Source organism: Hemicordylus capensis, chromosome 1, assembly GCF_027244095.1.
Source record: "Hemicordylus capensis ecotype Gifberg chromosome 1, rHemCap1.1.pri, whole genome shotgun sequence".
NCBI classification, from domain to species: Eukaryota; Metazoa; Chordata; class Lepidosauria; order Squamata; family Cordylidae; genus Hemicordylus; species Hemicordylus capensis.
In genome coordinates this window covers 413261133-413283187 of record NC_069657.1, presented here as the reverse complement: position 1 = coordinate 413283187, position 22055 = coordinate 413261133, and the positions used below count along the sequence as shown (strand labels likewise).

Sequence of the window (22055 nt, the reverse complement as noted above, 5' to 3'; positions counted from 1 at the left end):
CCAGGGTGAGTAACCACCTTGCAGACCTTTCCATGTAAATTCTTGCACACGGATGTACGGAAGCAGCAGCCATATGATTCAGATGATGTAAGGGAGAGCACTGTCACACCTGCTGCTCTGGAGCTTTTTTGGGGGGGGGGTAGAAGTCCTTTCTAGGCTTTGGAGCAAGCAAGACATTTTTGAATGGGTCCTCAGAAGATCAAGGCCACCATTCTGGGCAGAGTGAAGGCAAGGGGTGGCATTCTAATATGTTTTAGCCAGAGTGGTTTTACGTGGGAAATATCTTTTCCATCACTCATTTTCATTCTTGAGTGAGTGGATTTTTCTCTTTCCTAAGCAATGCAGGACAACTCTGCCAGTTCACATGAGTTTTGCTTCACAGCACCTAGGAAGTAATAAAAATACCATGTACTGACAAGACAGCAGTTGAAGGTCTTGAAAGAGTAAGAGGTTGCAGTAGGATTTGGGCAAAGAATAAGACGCTTGACTCTTTAGATCAGAGCTGGCAAATGTTTCTGTGTCACCTGATAAAATATCTCTGTCACACTTGTACCACTTCTAGATTTCACTCTTCAGGGGCCAAATGGCTTTGAAAATAATAGAACCAGGTTCTGCTGAGTCCTCTTATGGGAGTAGAGGTATGTTGCAGGATTTGATTGATGAACAAGAACAACTTCAAACAATTTCTAGACCCATTTCAAACTGGCTTTAGAGCTGCTTATGGGGTTGAGACAGCCTTGGTCGGCCTGATGGATGACCTTTACTGGGGAACCGACAGAGGGAGTGTGACCCTGCTGGTTCTTGTGGATCTCTCGGCAACATTCGATACCATTGACTATGGTATCCTTCTGGATTGCCTGGGGGAGTTGGAGATACAGGTGAAACTTGAAAAATTAGAATATCGTGCAAAAGTCCATTAATTTCAGTAATGCAAATTAAAAGGTGAAACTGATATATGAGATAGACGCATTACATGCAAAGCGAGATAAGTCAAGCCCTAATTTGTTATAATTGTGATGATCATGGCGTACAGCTCATGAGAACTCCAAATCCACAATCCCAGAAAATTAGAATATTACATGAAACCAATAAAACAAGGATTGTAAATAGAACAATATTGGACCTCTGAAAAGTATAAGCATGCATATGTATTCAGTACTTGGTTTGGGCCCCTTTTGCAGCAATTACTGCCTCAATGCGGCATGGCATGGATGCTATCAGCCTGTGGCACTGCTGAGGTGTTATGGAAGACCAGGATGCTTCAATAGCAGCCTTCAGCTCTTCTGCATTGTTTGGTCTCATGTCTCTCATCCTTCTCTTGGCAGTGCCCCATAGATTCTCTATGGGGTTCAGGTCAGGCGAGTTTGCTGGCCAATCAAGCACAGTAATCCCATGGTCATTGAACCAGGTTTTGGTACTTTTGGCAGTGTGGGCAGGTGCCAAGTCCTGCTGGAAAATGAAGTCAGCATCCCCATACAGCTCGTCTGCGGAAGGAAGCATGAAGTGCTCCAAAATCTCCTGATAGACGGCTGCGTTGACCCTGGACTTAATGAAGCACAGTGGACCAACACCAGCAGATGACATGGCTCCCCAAATCAACACAGACTGTGGAAACTTCACACTGGACTTCAAGCATCTTGCATTGTGTGCCTCTCCATTCTTCCTCCAGACTCTGGGTCCTTGGTTTCCAAATGAGATGCAAAAGTTGCTCTCATCAGAAAACTTTGGACCACTGAGCAGCAGACCAGTTCTTTTTTTCTTGAGCCCAGGTAAGACGCTTCTGACGTTGTTTGTTGTTCAGGAGCGGCTTGACAAGAGGAATATGACATTTGAAGCCAATGTCCAGGATCCGTCTCTGTGTGGTGGCTCTTGATGCACTAACTCCAGCCTCAGTCCACTCCTTGTGAAAGTCCCCAACACTTTTGAATGGCCTTTTCCTGACAATCCTCTCCAGGCTGCGGTCATCCCTGCTGCTTGTGCACCTTTTTCTTCCACACTTTCCCCTTCCACATAACTTTCTATTCATGTGCTTTGATACAGCACTTTGGGAACATCCAACTTCTTTTGCAATTACCTTTTGAGGCTTTCCCTCCTTATGGAGGGTGTCAATGATGGTTTTCTGCACAACTGTCAAGTCAGCAGTCTTTCCCATGATTGTGATTCCTAATGAACCAGACTGAGAGACCATTTAAAGGCTCAGGAACCCTTTGCAGGTGTTATGGATTGATTAGCTGATTGGAGTGGGACACCTGGAGCCTAGACTGTTGAACCTTTTCACAATATTCTAATTTTCTGTGATTGTGGATTTGGGGTTCTCATGAGCTGTACGCCATGATCATCACAACTATAACAAATTAAGGCTTGACTTATCTCGCTTTGCATGTAATGCGTCTATCTCATATATCAGTTTCACCTTTTAATTTGCATTACTGAAATTAATGGACTTTTGCACGATATTCTAATTTTTCGAGTTTCACCTGTGTAGGTGAAGAGTGATGCCAGGATAGGGAACCACCAGTCCAGATTATTCTTAATAGCCTCTGGTGGAATAAGGTCCTAACCTGGAGCCTTCCCCGGTCTTAATTGGGCGACTTGACTGTGGATCTCTGAAGTTGACTCCGGAGCCCATGCTGGAAACCACAAGATCAGTTCTCCTAGAATATTCTCTCTGAAAAATTTTTAGTCCTTCATTTCATGGCCAACAGGCAGCTGCTTTCAACTTTTACTTTATCAAATAGCTTGCTAATTCTGAGCTAAAATATTACTATAAGCAAGTAAATTCACACTTAAGCCTTTTGATCATATACTGCTGAGCAACTTAGGTTTTTTTTTAGTCAAACTAGAAGTTGCCTAGATAGTTCAAGTAAAAGGCTGAAAACAAACACAATTTTTTCCACTGTAGATATGGTGTACCTGCAAATAGTTTAGACCAGAAATAGTGGACCTGGAAATAGTTTAGACCAGAAAAGAAATTTGGAATCATTAGAATTATGATGTCAAAGAAGCTAGTTGGAGAAGCAGGTAGGAACAATGAACACATTTTTGTTTTGAAGATAAGAAAAAAGGTTTAATATTGGGTATGATTAAAATGTTCAAGGAATACTTGGTTTATAAGTGAGTGATGCCTAACATGCTAGAAAATATGGATCAAATTTGAGCAGAGGATTTGTAGAAGAAAGTTCTTATTAAAATACAGTAGCTTGTTTCATTGCCTTAAGCAACAATATGGCCTAATTTCTTAGCATTTCAGGTTCTAAGTAAAACTGCATTTTGCCCATAGGCATAGAATCATTTGGTGATTAGTGATAGCAAGTTTTCTCGCTGGCTATCCAAGAGAATTGATCCAGACTAAATTGCTCTGGAAAACACCTGAATGATTTGGGGACAGAACATCATGCTGATTTATTGCTCTGGAGCAGGAGTTCCCAACTAGTGGTACTCCAGATGTTTCTAGAATAAAACTTACATCACCCCCAGCCAGTGCGTATGCTCACATGTTTTTTGAGGTCCGCTCAGTTAATTTTAGATCCCGCTCAGGTTGAATCAAGAAAGCCCCACGCTGAATGCACGTGCTCACACACTGCCTTGATATTGCCTCCCAGAACAAGACTCATACAATTGAAACAAATTAGAGAGAACATTGCCCCCAGCTATAATTTCTTGTGGCTGGGGGTGATGGGACTTTTAGTTCAGCAACATCTGGAGTACTACTGGTTGGGGACCCCTGCTCTAGAGGTCTCTCTGGCAGATTCCAGATGGTGGCGTTAGGAGACTGTTGTTCTGCTAAGTGAGAACTGAAGTGTGTAGTCCCACAAGGTTCCATACTGTCTCCAATGCTTTTTAACATATACATGAAAATGGTGGGAGAGATCGTCAGCAGGTTTGGTGCTGGGTATTATCAATATGCTGATGACACCCAGATCTACTTCTCCATGCTGACCTTATCAAGAAATGGCATATCTTCCCTAAATGACTGCCTGGAGGCAGTAATGGACTGGATGGGGGATAACAAACTGAAGTTAAATCCAAATAAGACAGAGGTATGCTTGACTAACAAGCAAAAGGTTGCCGATTTGAATCCCCAGTGGTACTATATGGGGCAGCAGCAATATAGGGAGCTGCCGAAAGGCATCATCTCATACTGCACAGGAGGAAGCAATGGTAAACCCCTCATGTATTCTACCTAAGAAAGCCACAGGGCTCTGTGGGCGCCAGGAGTCGAAACTGACTTGACGGCACACTTGACCTTACTGACTGTGGGAGAACAGGACCCAAGAGATGGTTTAGATCTGCCTGTTCTGGATGGGGTTACACTCCCCCTGAAGATCAGGTACGTAGCTTGGGAGTGCTCCTGGACCCAAAGCTCTTCCTGGTTTCTCAGGTTGAGGCGGTGGCCAGGTGCACTTTTTATCAGCTTTGGCTGATACATCAGCTACATCCATTTCTAGAGGTCAATGACCTTAAAAAAGTGGTGCACATGCTGCTAACCTCCCAAGCTTGACTACTGTAATGAGCTCTATGTGGGGCTGCCTTTGTACATGGTCCAGAAACTACAATTGGTACAGAATGTGGCAGCCAGATGGTCTCTGTGACGACACGAAGGGACCACATAACATTGGTTTTAAAAGAACTGCACTGGCTGCCAATATGTTTCTGAGTGAAATACAAAGTGCTGGTTATTACTTATAAAGCCCTTAACAGCTTGGGTCCAGGCTATTTAAGAGAGTGCCTCCTTGGTCACCCTGCCGCCTGTTACGATCTTCTGGAGACATCCAGTTTTGGATGCCACCGGCTCATTTGGTGGCGACCCAGGACTGGGTTTTCTCTGTGGCTGCTTTGGGTTTTTTCTGTGGCTGCTTTGGAATATTCTGCCTTCTGAAATAAGAGCATCTCCTTCTCTCTTTGTTTTCAAGAAGAACCTCAAGACTCTCCTGTTTTTGCAGGCTTTTAATTAGAATTAATTTTAATAATTTTAAAAAAACTTGTTTTAATTGTTTTATTCTATTGTTATTGTCATTCATTTTAATCTGTGACTTTTAAATATTTTTTATCTTGTACACCGCCTAGAGATGTATATATCAGGCCGTATAAAAATATATTTGATAGATAAATAAAATATTTTTGCAAGGAGGTTGGCAATTTCACATTTGAGTTCTTTAAGGACTCGGATGGCTGCCATGTGGCCCTGGCAATTTGTTAATGTTTAATTTTTCCGGAACGTCATTTCTTGTCACCTCTATCTTACTCAGTTCTTTAGCTTCTGTCCCTGAGAAGCTCATTTCAGGCACAAGTGTATGCTCAGTATCCTCTGCCGTGAAGACAGATGCAAAGAACTCATTTAGCTTCTCTGCAGTCTCCATATCCTCCTTAATAATCCCTTTCACTCCCCCATAACCTAGTGGCCCAATTGCCTCCATGGAAGGTTTCCTGCTTCTGATGTATTTAAAGAAGTGTTTGTTATTCTCCTTGATGCTTTTAGCTAAATGTTCCTCAAACTCTCTTTTCACATCCCTTATTGTCTCCTTGCATTTCTTCTGCCAAGAGTTTGTGTTCCTTTCTGTTTGCTTCATTAGAGCAGGCCTTCCAGTTTCTGAAGGAAGTCTTTTCCCCCTTTATAGCTTCCGTGACTTTACTTGTTAGCCAAGCTGTCACCCTCCTGGTCTTGTCGGTACCTTTCCTCCTTTTTGCTATACGTTCTAACTGGGCTTCTAGTATTGTGGTTTTAAGTAAACTCCATACATTCTGGAGCAATGTGATTCTCTTGATTTTCCCGTTCAGTTTTCGTTTCACCAAACTCTTCATTTTGAAGAAGTTTCCTCTTCTGAAGTTCAAAGTATCTGTGTTAGACTTCCTTGGCATAAGTGTTCATTATCGAGCCACTGCATGTGATGGGTAAGACAGAGAAATGCACCTAAAGATTGTTTGCTGATGGGCTTCCAACAAAAACCTGACACATTGATTGCATTTGTTAGGCTTTGAGAAGATTGGCCCACACAGAGCACAGTGAAGCGTGGGCAGTCGAGCACTGCCTGTACTATATCTTAAACACAGCCGGCACTTTTGCGCAACAGGTCTCTTCTGTGTTGGCTTATAATTGTACAACCACAGTTGCATGGCCCTGCCACTACTGGAAACAATGGAGGTGGTGTCATGCAAGTGTGGTTGTGCAGTTTTAAATTGGAGTGGAACAACCCCATTACACAATAGCACAGGCATTGCTGAACTGCCCGTATTTCGCTGAGCAGTATGCAGGCCACTGAAATTTGTAGTGACTGGGGAGGGAGAATACAGCCTTGTGCATTTTGTGTGTGATTGCTTTGGGGGTAACTTTCTGAGCTATGTTCATGCACGGGAGTGGCGAGTATGGAGGCTTTCCTTGTAACAGTCCTCCTCTGTATACTTGCTTCAGGGTATTTTAAGTTTTTAAAAATTGGTGTTGCAAGAGGTAGTTCATTTTTATTACCTCATTTTTCTCTCTCCTTATGAGACATAGCTGATGTAATGATACTTTGTTAGAAATAAACTAAAATGCCTTTTTATCCTGCACTAAAGAGTCTGGAATGTAAGGATTCATACTTTATCTTCCTGGCACAACTGGGGTTGAGCATTTGTATTGCTAACCTCTAGTCATGTGGCAATTTCAGAGGGAACTGCTGATGGCCTGGGTTCCCTTCTGTTCTCTCCAGAGTGTAGCATTCACCTGCATATATGTCCGTTTAATATATGAGTGGGATTGTGTTAGGCTGTCAACACAGAGTGCGTCATCAGAGGCATACAGTGCAGTTTCTGTGTTTTAAAAAATACTTGCATCACCCTAGTTGCGGTAGAAATGAGCTGCTGCTGCTGCGCTCAGGGTGGGAAGGAAAAGAGGCATGGAAGTTCCTGCTCCAATTCAGGTGTGTTGAGGCCTTTTTTTTGAACCATGGAAGGGGATGACCAGGAAGACTAGTGTCGTCGCTTTGCCCAGGACCCTTTCTTGCCTCTTGCTTGTGATAGAGGCCATTATTTAAATAAATGCAGAGTAAAATGTTTCATTGTTTGGCCTCCTCATTTTCTGTGTGTTTCCTCATTTGTCCTTGTTGCCGTGACATGGCTCTTCCCTGTTGCATTTTTGTTGGCCTCTTTTCTACATTCTGGGGATGGTGCTTCTGGGCTGTGTTTATATCCACTTCACTTCCCTTATGGACTCCTGTTTGATTCCCCTGTTCCTGTTCAACTACTACTATCTCTTCTTCAAATAGTCTGTCCTCTACTGCTGTTATAAAACTACTTGGGGAGGAGGGAAATGTACACTAGTGATGTGCACGGAACCGCGGAGGTGCGGATCGACACTGGCGAGGGTGCCTCTTTAAGGGCGGGGGAGGGTACACTTACCCCTCCCGCTGCTTTCCCCCCACCGACACTCTGTTTTTAGCAAAATCCATGGGGCAGCAGCATACCTCCCTTCCCCCCTTTCTTGGCCGGAAGTATTGGCTGCTCATGTGCTGGGCCCACGCATGCAACAGCTGCACGTGCAGCCGATACTTCCGGCGAAGAACGAGGGAAGGGTTGGCAGGGAGGTACGCTGCTGCCCCATGGATTTTGCTAAAAATAGAGCTCTGGCGGTGGGGGGGGGGGAAGCGGCAGGAGGCGTAAGTGCACCCTCCCCCCACCCTTAAAGAGGCACCTCCCCCCCAGCGTCGAACCTTCGAGCCGGCACCACCTTCAAACCGGTTCAGAGGCCTTTAGAATGGCCTCCAGACCGATTTGTGAACATCCCTAATGTACACAAAGCTCAAAACAAAACTTTCAGAGCATGTCCATGAAAACTAAGCAAACTTTCATAACTAGGGCATTCAGAATCTGAATGTTTAAACTGAGTTTTTTTTTTTGACACAGAACAAGAACAGCCCTAAAGACAATGTAGAAAATATATGGATATATTACACTTTATTATACATATGCTTAGTATCGGATCACATTCTTGATGTCAAGTTTTCATGTTTCCTACATTAATCTTAAAGCTGAGTGTTCTTGAAAGCTCTTTATAAGAATGACTTAAATCTGCACCAGGAGTTGGTATGGCATATGCAGGGCCGTCCTTAGGGTGGGGTGATCGGGGCGACTGCCCCGAGCCCCGCACTGGCACAGGCCCTGCTCTGGGCACACTCCAGGGCAGCCTGCCCTCCTCTCTCCCCCAGTCCCAGCCTCTTACCTTTCCCCGCAGCCCAGCCGGACCCAATCTTTTATGTCTGTGTGCAGCTTGAAAGGCTCCCAAGCAAACTTGCTAGAGTGCCATCTCTCCCCGCCTCTCAGCTGTTTGGCAGGTGGGCAGGGCTTCCAGAGAGGCCTCCATGCAGGCCTGCCTGAAGCTCAGGAAAGAAGCAAGCAGGCAGAATGTGTCTAGCACCAGAGCTCTCTGCAGACCCTCTGCCCTGCTCAGCCTTAGTAATGGAGGTATGATGTGATTTCCTTTTTGTGGTTATCTCCCCCCCCCTTTGAATATTTAGGGATTGTCTTGCCATAGGGCTTTGGTATTGAGCAGAGATGTAGGGCAGGGTGGGAGGAATATGTATATTTAAATTGAAATGGTTTGGATAAATTGTTGGTTTTTAATTTTTTTCTTTAATTTTAAAAACCCCATCCAAAAAGTCCTATAAGTGGCTTACTTCATGGCAGAAAATTACAAAAATGTCTGGAACTGAAGGCCCGCCCCCCCACCATCATTCCACCCCTATAAGGAAGAATCTGCCCTTTGCCTTCATAGAAAAGGGTAAGATGCCCCCCTTTCTGCCCCAGCCCTTGGATCACTTGTCCTAGAATGACTTGGCATAGGGCTTGGGTATTGAGCAGAGATGTAGGGCAGGGTGGGAGGAATATGTATATTTAAACTGAAGTGGATTGGACAAATTATTATTATTAGTAGTAGTAGTAGCAGTAGTAGTAGTATTTTAGAAAACCCATCCAAAAAGTCTTGCAAGTGGCTTGTTTCATGGCAGAAAATTATAAAAACTTCTGGAACAAACAATATATTGTTTGTTTATTTATGAATGTACTATGCTCAAGTTGATTTGCAACCCAGAAGGTCTGAGAACTGTGAAGCATGTGTTGTGCTTTTTAAATTTTTATTTCTCTAGATATGCGTTATATGTCCAAGCTGGTTGGACATGTCCAAAACCCTCACTCACACTACTTACACTGTATGTCATCAATCAGTATGATTCTGTAATGATATGAAGTGTTAAGGAGGCCCCACACATGCTGATTCGCCCCCAGCCCCACACACCCCTAGGGACAGCCCTGGGCATATGACTCTAAAAGTGTGAGCTGGGAAGGCTCCAGTTTAAATCTCACCTTTGCCACAAACTCACTAGGTGGCTTTTAGCAAGTGACTATTCTCCTAGTCTCAGCTTCCCATCTGCATTATGGTGGTGATAATGCTAATTAACCTTACTGAGCTTTGAACTACATGTTTTAGAAAAAATGCATGGGTGCTACCCACCAACATCCCCCCCGCCGCATTCGCACAAAAGTGCGGTGTGATTATATTGCTTTCTCTATTGCTTAGCATAATTGGCGGCTGCTTGTGGGGGTTAGCACAATTATGTCATGCCCTGCATACTTTATCAGGGAGATGCAGCACCCATGCTCCCCCACCCCAAACATGTAGCTTAGGCAGGGATCCACAAATTTAGGCTTTGCTCATTGCCAGCGATTATTTGCTGTTGCCACCAATTGCCTCTCTTCCCTGAGATCCTTTGGTGGCACATATGCAGAGGTGCATATCTTCTGTCATGAGCATGAGGATATATAAGAAACAGTGGGAGCCTCCTCCTACTGCTCAGAAAGGATCCCTGGTCTTTCTTACCGTCTCCAAAATGGGATTTGTGAGGAGATCTGGGTGGTGCTGGTTGTCTTGCTTGCCAGAGGGCTGGGGGCATTTGCCATGGGCTAGCTGGCAAGTATATTGTAAATTCCTGAGCTTAGGCCTGATGTGATACAGGTGAAACTCAGAAAATTAGAATATCGTGCAAAAGTCCATTAATTTCAGTAATGCAAATTAAAAGGTGAAACTGATATATGAGACAGACGCATTACATGCAAAGCGAGATAAGTCAAGCCTTAATTTGTTATAATTGTGATGATCGGACCTCTGAATAGTATAAGCATGCATATGTATTCAGTACTTGGTTTGGGCCCCTTTTGCAGCAATTACTGCCTCAATGCGGCGTGGCATGGATGCTATCAGCCTGTGGCACTGCTGAGGTGTTATGGAAGACCAGGATGCTTCATTAGCGGCCTTCAGCTCTTCTGCATTGTTTGGTCTCATGTCTCTCATCCTTCTCTTGGCAATGCCCCATAGATTCTCTATGGGGTCAGGTCAGGCGAGTTTGCTGGCCAATCAAGCACAGTACACTGTATACTTTTCAGAGGTCCGATATTGTTCTATTCTACAATCCTTGTCTTCTTGGTTCCATGTAATATTCTAATTTTCTGAGATTGTGGATTTGGGGTTTTCATGAGCTGTACGCCATGATCATCACAATTATAACAAATTAAGGCTTGACTTATCTCGCTTTGCATGTAATGCGTCTGTCTCATATATCAGTTTCACCTTTTAATTTGATTATTGAAATTAATGGACTTTTGCACGATATTCTAATTTTCCGAGTTTCACCTGTATATGTGAAACTCTTTGAACACTTGAAATATCCCCTGTAAATGCCATTGGTAAGCTGCTTATTGAAATGGAAAACAAGTTCTAGGGAGTTCTTAAGATAATCAAGTGTCCCTGTTTTCTCAGTGTATAAAGTCTGTAAAGTTAATGTAGCATCTGTCTAGATTTCTGCATTGAAAATATGGTGCATTTCACAAAAATGTATATTGTGTATTTATTACTCATTTAGAGCTGGGACATCACTGCCCTAGTATAGGCGGGCGGGTGGATTAGGTTCCATGTCTACATTGCAATGTTTGTTGTTTGTTGTTTAGGAATAGTGATTTTCACTGAAGTAATCCTCGCTGATAACTTTTTGCCTTTTGAAAACATCAGCATTTCCTTGCAGAGAGGACTTGAGAACACAGAACAAGTTTATTGCTCTGCACAGCTATCCCTGAGTAAAATATAGGAACATAGGAAACTGCCATATACTGAGTCAGACCATTGGTCTATCTAGCTCAGTATTGTCTTCAGACTGGCAGTGGCTTCTCCAAGGTTGCAGGCAGGAATCTCTCTCAGCCATATCTTGAAGAAGCCAAGGAGGGAACTTGAAACCTTCTGCTCTTCCCAGAGCGGCTTCATCCCCTGAGGGGAATATCTTGCAGTGCTCACACATCAAGTCTCCCATTCATATGCAACCAGGGCAGACCCTGCTTAGCTATGGGGACAAGTCATGCTTGCTACCACAAGACCAGCTCTCAAACTTCTAAGTGCTAGAATCAAACTTTTAGAAGCTAACATAAGTGTGTGGATTTGCTGGAATTTTCCAGCCTTAAAAATGTTTGCAAAATTTCTGTCATTTGTTATGGTAAAGTCTTCATATAGTGGGAATGGATGGAAGATAGCTTCAAAACCAGAGCTGGAGCTTCAGGATGCCTTTCAGCATGAAGTAATCTTCAGTGAGTCTGGGTTGTAATTGTCTCCTGATGTCTTTATGCCTTCTGGGTGGGAGTAGCAGGTGATGGTTGAGTTGTGTGACTGGATTAAATATTTGCTTGGTATTTCAACAGGCAACTGAGTGTTGATTTCCCACTTACAAACTACTTCTAAGAACAGATAGAATTTTTTTTAATGGAAGCATTTCTTATTGTGATAATGTGTAAGTTGTTGTAGCATGAATGCCTGGCTGTAGAAAAGCATTTTTTTTAATGTGCATTGAGAGATAAGACAGCTTCCTTTGTGTTGCTCTTCTGCAGTGACTTTGTCATTGTGCCTAGAAGAGGGAAGTGTTTGAGAGTGGTTGAAGCTCTGAAAAGTCTAATCTTTTCAGACACAATAAATGATCTCAAGGTCATTCCTGGAGAGGCTGACAAACTAAGAAGTCATTTTTAAAACTTGGGGTTTTTTAAAAAACATTTTTCTTCTTCCAAGCAGGCCTTTCTTGGCTAAGTGGGAACAAGCTGCTATTATGCTTTTGTTTTAGGTTGCTGCTGTTCTTGGTTGGTTGTGCTTTATTGTGTGTGTATTAAACTGTGGGTTTTTTTTCTTTTCAGTATTACAAATGGAAAAGTGGTGTATGAATTGTCATGAGTTTGAAGAAAGTGTTATTTAAAGGGTAAAAAAGCAAGCAAATGGATCTTGCACTACATTAGAATTAATTTGGATAGTTACTACTATCTTGTTGATAGGAGAAAGGCTATAATTGTATCTGCATGTGGGGAGTTAACATTGGGTTGGTTCAGACACATTGCAGAACCACAGTTAAGCCTGGTTCTGTGCGTCATCGCCATGGCATATCCTCCCCGCACTCTCTTGCTTGTGTGCAGAGAATGCATTGTTCTATATTTAGAATAAACCAAGATCAGTCATGATGTCTGAACTGACCGATCCCAGTTTATTCTGACCCATTTACCTGAAGTAAACAGATCTGTATCTCACTTCAAATCTTGGGTGCACATCTGTTTCAGGTAATTAAGTTGGAATAAACTAAGATGAGTCTGTTTGGATGTCAGGTCTGATCTAGGTCTATTCAAACCTAAATTGGAAGTAGATATTTGTGTGAGTATGGGAGGGGGGAGTGCATGCTCTTGACCCTTGGAAATGCCACATGGACCAGACTTAACCATGGTTCTGCATTGCATCTGAACCAGCCCATAGGAATGGTTTAGATAAATGATGGTGTCCTTCGGATTGAATGAAATGGATCTTGTGTTGTTTGGTTTAGCTCAAATAGTTAGCACCCTGGGAATTAGGAATATGCCCGGTGGGGGGAGAGTATTCTGTAACTATCTCTGAGCTCAGGGGATAAAGTAGGAAATCAAATAAATACAATTGCTGTTATGTTAACTTCAGTGCGTGATAATAAGTGCATAACCTCACCTGCCTTAGAAGTTGCTTCCTAGTGAGCACCAGAGTGGCAAACTACCTGGACAGGTGATGTGCTGCTACTGGCTATATGTACAGCTTAAGAGAGGAATCTGGGTCTAGTTGCCATTCTTTCAGGCTGCCAGTGTGTTTTGCTTTCTTTTGCCTTAATCAGTGGCCCTTTATGGCAGAAGGAACTAGAAAGTTGGCCACATGGCCAGAGATGGCAGCCACCTGCTAGCAGTCACTGGAGCACCCTTCTGTGCCCCCACCCCACAGCTGGGGAGCACAGTGGGGTTTTTGGCTAGCTTGCTGTGCTGCTCTTTCCCATCTCTGCTTTTGGCTGGGAGCCACCAGAGGATGCTCTGCTGACTAACCCAGACTGGCCCTTAAGGCAGAAATGCCAAGCTGTGCATTTGGCTGTGTTTAGTATGGAGTCCATGCTTCACCACCTAGGGCAGAGAATTGCTCTGCATACCTCTATTCTCCCTACAACAGGAGACCAAGCACAGTAACTGACCGCTGCAACAACAGTTCCTTCTGGGTCAAGGTGAGAGTTGCAGAGAACTGGCTGCCTTAGTGCTGTGTTGTGCAGACCACAGTTCCACTGCTGATGGTTGTTGCCTGTCCTAGCTCTGTCCTTTCCCTGTCTTTTGCCTTCAAGGACCAATATGAATCTAGGATATTTTATTTACTGTTCCCAGCCTCCTTTCTTGTTCCTCCCTAAAGATAATATGCACGTATTCTGTCCCCCATCCTAAACCAAACACAAGTGATTTAGTCTGGATCCTACTTGTCATCCTGCATAGGCCAGCTATATCGTTGCTTTTATGTCAGTGTAAAGGCCCACATAACATATGATCAAGTGGATTTTAGAAGTATATACTAAAACATAGTTTACAACATTTTAGTAGTGCTCCTTGGATTCAAAGTCATTCATGTGTGAATAATTTAGTCTGAAAAAAGGTTGGTTGTTTACATTTGCAGCTGATCCAATCCTAAACATTTCTGACAAGTAACAAAAACATTTAACCATAACCAATTTTTAAAAGTTCTGTCGACGGTATATAATCTGTATTAAAAGGAGGTTTGTGTGAGAGGTTTTTTGTATGTGTTTTAGTAATCTACAGTGTTATCTGTTGCTTGAGAATTATTTCGTAGAATGACTCACCTTTCCGTTGATGTATTTGTGAGTTGTAGAGAAACACTAAAGGTAAAGTGTGCCGTTGAGTTGGTGTTGACTCCTGGCAACCACAGAGCCCTGTGGTTTTTCTTTGGTAGAATACAGGAGGAGTTTACCATTGCCATCTCCCATGCAGTATATGATGCCTTTCAGCATCTTCCTATATCGCTGCTGCCCGATATAGATATTTCCCATAGTCTGGGAAACATACCAGCAGGGATTCGAACCAGCAACCTCTGGCCTGGTAGTCAAGCCATTTCTCACTACTAATGTACTAATGAAGCTAATAACGTTTCCCCCTTGCTTGCAAGTGTTGGTGCTCTGCACTTTCTATCAAGCTGTTTTGATGCAAGTTCTTGGACTTCTGTTTTCTCGATATTTTTAAATTTAACTATTCCTAGAATATTGAGACAAAGTCCTCAGAGTCTGAAAGACCCTCTCTCCTGTTGTACAGTTCTTGTCAGCAGCATCCTTGGATTTGCTGACCCTGGTTTTACAAAGAAGATACCCAGTTGACCAAACCAGTCTAACTGGACCTGGTAGCCATATCTCTCTCACTCAGCAGGGGAATGGTGGAGGAAACTACAACAGGCAAGAATGCCTTGTGAAGGCGGTGACGTTGCTAGGTCCCCTGTGACTATCAGCCTGCTGGGGAGACTTGGAAGCTGTGGCTACCTGAGGCAGTATGCTCTGCTGTGGGATAAGCTGCAAGGCATGCTCATTAAGCAGAGATGAAGCAAGTCTGTCCTTTGATCATCAGCTGTTCAGCAGAGAACTGACCACCTGAGGAGACGACAGGGCAGATTCGGGACCCAGCAGGAAGATGCCTGCTGCTCCGGATTATCCATGTGAAAGGTTCATTTTGAAAATGAAGGGTGGCTGTTGCTGAAACAGCATTCCTGCTGAAATAATTGGTGTAAGGATCTGGTCCTTTATGTGACAAAATGCCCATGTTAGTTAGATTATATGAACTCTTACCCTTTGGTAACGCAATACTTAAATTGCTTTACTAATCTCAAGAACAGTTTTTTTGTCAGCAGCAGCTCCCATACAACCTAATAACTCCTGAGTTGCTGGAAGGCATAACTGGTAAAATGAGATCACAGCAGAAATAAAGCAGCCTTAGTGTTTGGTAGGTTTCATTGTACTTCAGTATTTTTATCATTGTTTAAAAATTGCACATACACATCCTGTCCTTTTTCTTTCACCAGGACCCGAGAGCCATGTTTTAGCCTCAAAATAACTGATCTAGGTAAAGTAAACAAAGAACTACTGGCTTTGTAGAAGCAAGAGATGGTAGTATCTGGGCAGTGCCAGGCAGACTAGAGTCATTTTCATGAGGTTAAACTAATGACCTCCCATGTATTTGATGGGTATGTAACTCAATGTGTTTTTGAGAGAGCCCTTTTTGAGACTGTAAGTATTGGTATAAACAATATTCAAGTCATGCCACAGATTTTCGATTGGATTCAGGTTGGGGCTCTGACTGGGCCACTCAAGGACATTGACCTTTTTGTTCCTTAGCCGCTCCTGTGCAGCTTTGGCTGTGTGCTTTTTATCATTGTCATGTTGAAAGGTTCAGCTTGCTTGCAGAGGGCAGCAGGTTTTCCACAAGGACTCTTTCTGTACTTTTCTCCATTCATTGTCCCTTCTTTCCGGACAAGTGCCTCAGTCCCTGCTGATGAAAAACATCCCCATAACATGATTAAATGCTGGCACCACCTTTCTTCACAGTAGGAATGGTGTTCTTAGGTGATGTGCTGTGTTGGGTTTGGGCCAAATATAATGCTTTGCATTCAGGCCAAACAGTTCTATTTTACTTTCATCAGACCATAAAATTTTTTCCACATGGCTCCTGAGTGTTCCTTTGAATACTTCAAATGGGATTCAAGGTGGTCTTTCTTGATTAATGGCTTCTTTCTTGCCACCCTACCAGTGTTCCTTCTAACAGGGATTCCCAGGTGTTGTTAACTACAACTCCCGGAACCCCCAGCTGCAGTGGTTTTTGCTTGGGGATTATGGGAATTGTAGTCAGTGACATCTGGGAACCTCTGTTAGAAAGAACACTGCACCCTACCATACAGGCCAGATTTGTGGAGTGCTTAGGATGTTGTCACATGCACACTATGACCTGTCTTGATTATGGAAGCTTATAGCTCTTCCAAAGTTGCCATGGCCTCTTGGTTGCCTCTCTGATCAGACTCCTTCTTGCTTGGTCATCCAGTTTGGTGGGATGGCCTGATCTAGGCAGGGTCTTGGTGATACCATACACCTTCCACTTTTTAAAAAACATTTTATATCTCATTCTTCCTTCAAGGAGCCCAGAGCGGTGTACTACATACTTAAGTTCCTCCTTACAACAACCCTGTGAAGTAGGTTAGGCTGAGAGAGAAGTGACTGGCCCAGAGTCACCCAGCTAGTGTCATGGCTGAATGGGGATTTGAACTCGGGTCTCCCCGGTCCTAGTCCAGCACTCTAACCACTACACCTTGACCGTGCTTCAAGGGATATTCAGGCACTTTACAATTGTTATCCCCTGATCTGTGCCTTACCACAACTTTGTCCTGGAGTTATTTTGACATCTCCTTGGTTCTCATGGTTTGGTGGTCTTTGCTTTCAAATGCACTACCCAGCAGAGGGAACCGAACCAGCAGGAACTGCTGAGTTTATCCTGCTACTATGTTATTTGCTATTTAATACAGGTGGGGCCACATCCCTTGGTGCTTTTATAGGTGATTGGTTACACCAGAGCGTACAGCATTATAAGGGGGATGGAGACTTCTCCAGTTGTTACGTTTCAGTTCTGCATTTCCCCCACAATAAACACATTTTCTTTCCTCTTAAAGATGTGGAGTATGGTGTACTGAATATTATGTGGAATATGGTATATGAGTGGAATACACCTCATTTAAATGCATTCATGTCCTACATATTGACACAACGCGTGACAAATGTTCAAGGGGGTGCAGATTTTCTCTAGGCGCTGTATATTTAGTTTAAAAAAAAATTTAGAAGGTAAACTATGCTATTTTATGTGATGTATAAATATCTCAAAAGTTTTCTCATTAACCGTAAGTATTTGAACTGAATATATTTGACTAGGGGGGAAAATCAATAAAGGGCACAGTCTGCTGCTCTAAAGCTTTCTGGAGAAATTGTTTCCTGGAATACATGTAAAAGTTTCTATCTATATTTAATACACTATAGTCGTAGCCCCTGCTGCAGCCGCGACCAATGAAAATGCGGGGGTGAGGCTTGCATGTACAACCTTTGTCTGAGGCGGGAATGGCGGCAGAGACTCTCTGAGAGCCCCGAAATGGGCCGTAAACAGTCCGACCTGTCATTTGGACAGCAGGCAGGCCCACAGAAGGAGCTTTCGCCATTGCCTGCTCACCACCACCACCACCACGGTGCGGTTTGAGGCAGGGGGGAAGCGGGACGGGGGGCCAAATCGGCTGGTGGGGGGCCAGGAAGGAGGTTTCGCTACCTCTGTTGCCATCCCAGATGGCAGGAGGTGGCTGGGGTGGGGGCGGCGGCGCAAGGAGCCAGATCAGCGGTGGGGGAGAAAGACAGGGAGAACTAGCGCACAGATGCTCTGTGCTGGGCCAGCTAGTATACAATATTGGGTTATATAATGTATAGTAGTGTGTTATACAAATGTTCCCAAGTTCCCCAGTTCAGCAAAAGAAATGATAGTAGCCAATATTCAGACTAATGTCATCCACATGGAATAATGTTTACAAAAATCCTCAGGAGCAGATTTTTGGGAGGCACAGGCGGCTGCAGAGGGAAGTGGGGGGGATAGATGAAAATCGCCTTTCCCCGTTGCACTCACAAAACGTTGTTGCACTTGTGTGTGATGTTAGTCTGGATGTTGGCCACTGTTGTTTGCTTGCTAAAAGTGAAACTAAAATGACAACAGTTTTAGTTTTATTTCATTTTAAGTCCAAGATGAAATAAGACTTTTAAGCTTGGCTTGGCTGTACAGGTCAGATCAAGTGAGTTCATAACTTGATCTTTGCTTTGTATTATATGTATTTTGGTTTTATTTTAACCCATCCCCACCCCGTTTAGAAACCACTAGGGTTAGGGAATATGTGTGTGAGAGAGAGGGGTGTGCACGTGTGCACACACATGCATACATTTATACAGGTGCGCCTCTTTATTTGCAGGGGTTCTGTTCTCCACTGAAGCCACAGATAGCAAGTTGAGATTAGAGTTCCTGGAAGTGGAATCCCATCATTTCCCCACAAAAAATAGTGGGGGAATTCTCCTCCCCCACCAAAAAAGAGAGCTGCAAAATGATGGTTGGAAATGACCTTGTAGGTCATCTCTGGTCACCCAGGAACTGCAGACACGTAGTTTTTAACCCTTTTAAAATGGTGTATACAGAGATCAGGTATCACCTGCCTGACTGCGGATGTTAGGACCACGAGTAATGAAGTCCACTTGTATCCTCCCTCCTTAAGGATAACCACCTGAAATAATTAAAGCCATCCACTTGCTTGGATGGCTTTAAAAGGGACTTAGACAATTTCATGGAAGACAGGCTACTAATCTGATGGCTATAGGCCAGCTCTAGCCTTGGAGGCAAGATGCCTCTAAATTCCAGTTGCAGGGGCGCAACAGCAAGAGAGAGGGTATATCCTTACCTCTTGCCTGCAGATTTCTCAGAGGCATCTGGTGAGTCACTGTGTGAATCAGGATGCTGGACTAGATAGGCCTTGGGCCTGATCCAGTAAGGCTGCTGTTATGTTCTTAACTATAACTTGAAACTGCCTGGTATTACACTGATATCCATTTATGTTGCATTGTTTCATAACATTAATTTCTAATTTTAGAAATGGATTATTTTCCGCAGAAGATTTTTCCAGTGGAAAAAAAATGCACTTCACGGGAAACTTCCACTCCACAACACTGATATTTTCTATGCTGAATGTCTGGTGATTCAGAGTTTAGGGGTATCATGGTGTCGCATCAGCACCATCAAGCAGATGCTGACAGCTCAGCACTCTGGGACGGCCCACTGGTACTGCCTCAGCTGCAGCCACCTTTCTCCAGGCAGTGGTGGTGGGATAGAGCTCTCTCCTTCCTAGTACTTCTTTCAGTGCCAGGTTTCTTTCTGATGGAACAATTTGCTTATATTATCTAACTTATTTGTGGCATTTGCCAGCTAGAATATGGCTGATGTGTTTTCCTGGTTTCAGTGGTTTTCCTGGTTTCAGTGCAGGGGCGGGGTACCAGTTACTAAAAATAACCCCTTCTCCAGTTACTTGTAGGCAGATGTTGAATCCCACACTTCGGCATCTTCAAGCTCCTTTTCTTTATTTCTTTTTAGATCATGTCATACTGCATTTATTATTATTATTATTGGGACCATTTCTGTTTTGATAAGAAAATGAACCCAGCTATTAATAAACTCCAGGATATAGGCCATTTAATGAGATGCAATCAAATCTTTTCTTTTTTGTATTGCATTTTTAAAATAATATATATCTGGAATTTCTGATATGTGGACCAAGAAGACCTTTACTACAGACTGTTGGATATTATTGAGGGAATATGAAATATAGCAGAGTTCTGTAAGGATCTATACTTAATATAGGACAGTATGTGAGTATCTCCTTTATTCCGGACACTGAATTAGCAGTGAGCTAATTTTGGTAGCCGAATCCAACTCTTTTTACACCTTTTAATAGTCAATTTTGCACAACCGACAAAGCTACAGTGTTCCTAACACTAAAAATACATTTTCTGTTGTTGTGTTTCCGGAATGGCTCACCCAAGATAATTTCGTGTGTCTCTGGCTAACTGAGGCTTATTGAGAGAACTTGAGTCATCTTTCCCATTTTTCTTTTATGTTTTGTTTACAAATTGACAGTAACATTCACATTAACTTATCCTGTAAACTGTGGCAAGCAGCTGTATTTTCTGGACAAAGGTCCTGCACAAGTGTGTCCATTCTGAATGGAATGCATTTCCATGCCAGTAAATGTGCAAAATTGAGCACAATATGGCTGCATTAGGCAGTGCTGCAGTTTGGGTGTGGTGAGTTGTACTGGGTCATTGATGTTGTATCAGTAACAGCACCTGTTTCCAGGAACACCACACACTATTCTGTGGCACAGGATATTGTAAAATAGGACAGCATTAGAAACAACTTGTATATCATGTGCAGAGACATTTGAGTGACCACAGAACTCATTAACTTGTCTTGACACAATCCTACATGTTTGTCTGATCGTAATAATGCTGCAACTGACAAGCAACATACTTGTTTTCTGATTAAGATAAATTATTGCCATCCTTCACAGCAAATAGCGCCCCGCCCACCCTGGCTGAGTTTTTTTGCCTTTCACCATTGGACAGTCACATCTTGATTCCTATGTGAAAACACAAGATAATTGAAATGCAACAAATTATGGTACTTGCTACTGCTCTTAGGAAGCAGAAATTAATGGAAGAAGAAACTATGAGGATTCTAGTGATAAAAGAATTAGGCTAAATTAAATAAAAATGCTCACTAATTGGTTGCAGAGTAGAATCCTATTACCATTGTGTTATTTCTTAATAGCTTAGGCAGAAATAAATCATGGAGCCTGCACTAGAAACAATCAATTGGTTATTAATCTGTTTTTGAACACTTGGGCAGCGTTGTTAATCCAGATTTTTAATATCATTGGCTGTTCTGATTATGTAACCTAATACAGCCTTGCAAGCAAGGTCCTTTTGGGCTGGTTGCCCAAACTTTGCTCTGCTCACTTGTATTTTTCCTCGGGATTAAAAATAATAATACAATCTTCAGCATATGGCTGGCTGGCTGGCTGGCTGGCTTGCTTAAAGGCATCTGAAGATTTTCTCTACAGGTGCCACTCTGTAGTGCATTTGCTCTTTACTTTTGAGGTATCCTGTAGCCTGACTTTCATCAACTTAGATTAGCGTCTGATGCCAAGATGTCCAGCAGCTCTTCTTATGTGGTGACCCTGGATCAGTTTCAGTTCGTGACTCCTGAGGATGTGGACAAGTTGCTTGGAATGGTGCGGCCTACCTCCTGCTCTCTTGATCCTTGCCCAACATGGCTTATACTATCAGGTCAGGAGACTATTGTAGAGGGCCTGGTAGAGATTATAAATGCTTCTTAGAGGGAGTGCAGGAGGCAATCATTAGACTGCTTCTGAAGAAGTCTGCATTGGATCCCTCGGAGTTAAGCAACTACAGTTCTGTCTCCAACCTTCCGTGGCTGGGCAAGGTGATTGAGAGGGTGTCGGCCTCCCAGCTCCAGGCAATCTTGGAGGAAACTGTTCATCTAGACCCATTTCAGACTGGCTATGGGGTGGAGACCGCCTTGGTCGGCCTGATGGATTATCTCCAACTGGTAATTGACAGAGGGAGTGTGACTCGGTTAGTCCTTTTGGATCTCTTGGCAGCCTTCAATACTATTGACCATATTATCCTTATGGAACGTCTGAGCTACTTCCGCCTACTTCCAGTCCAAAGAGAGGATGAGGCGGCAGAATATAGGCTGTTCCCAGTAAAGTTGCTTTTTGTAATTGGCTGATGGTGATTTCTGTGGCCCCTATGGTGTTGAGGTGCTATTCAATGTCTTTTGGAACTGCACCCAGGTCGCCAATTACCACTGGGATTATTTTGGTCTTTTTCTGCCACAGCCTTTCAGTTTCAATTTGTAGATATTTGTATTTTGTGATTATTTTTTTCTATTTCTTTTTCTTCTATTCTGCTATCCCCTGGTATTGCTATGTCAATTATTTTAACTTGTTTTTCTTTCTTCTTGACTACAGTTATATCTGGTGTATTGTGTGGCAGATGTTTGTCCGTTTGTAGTCGGAAGTCCCATAATATTTTTACATC

General features: G+C 43.2%; 1 protein-coding gene across 7 annotated transcripts in view; it reads left to right on the top strand.

Moving 5' to 3' along the window:
• MARK1 (microtubule affinity regulating kinase 1) overlaps positions 1–22055 on the top strand; it is a 112976-nt gene that overhangs the window by 9991 nt on the left and 80930 nt on the right. For 6 of the 7 annotated variants that reach the window (XM_053308802.1, XM_053308784.1, XM_053308776.1 and 3 more), the window contains exon 1: positions 8416–8436. The exons of the other annotated variant lie outside the window; for it this stretch is intronic. In XM_053308802.1, coding sequence (XP_053164777.1) covers positions 8431–8436 — 6 coding nt within the window. In that variant the 5' untranslated portion in view covers positions 8416–8430. Of the gene's footprint in view, positions 1–8415; positions 8437–22055 lie in introns of those variants that run through there. 7 annotated transcript variants of the gene reach the window in all.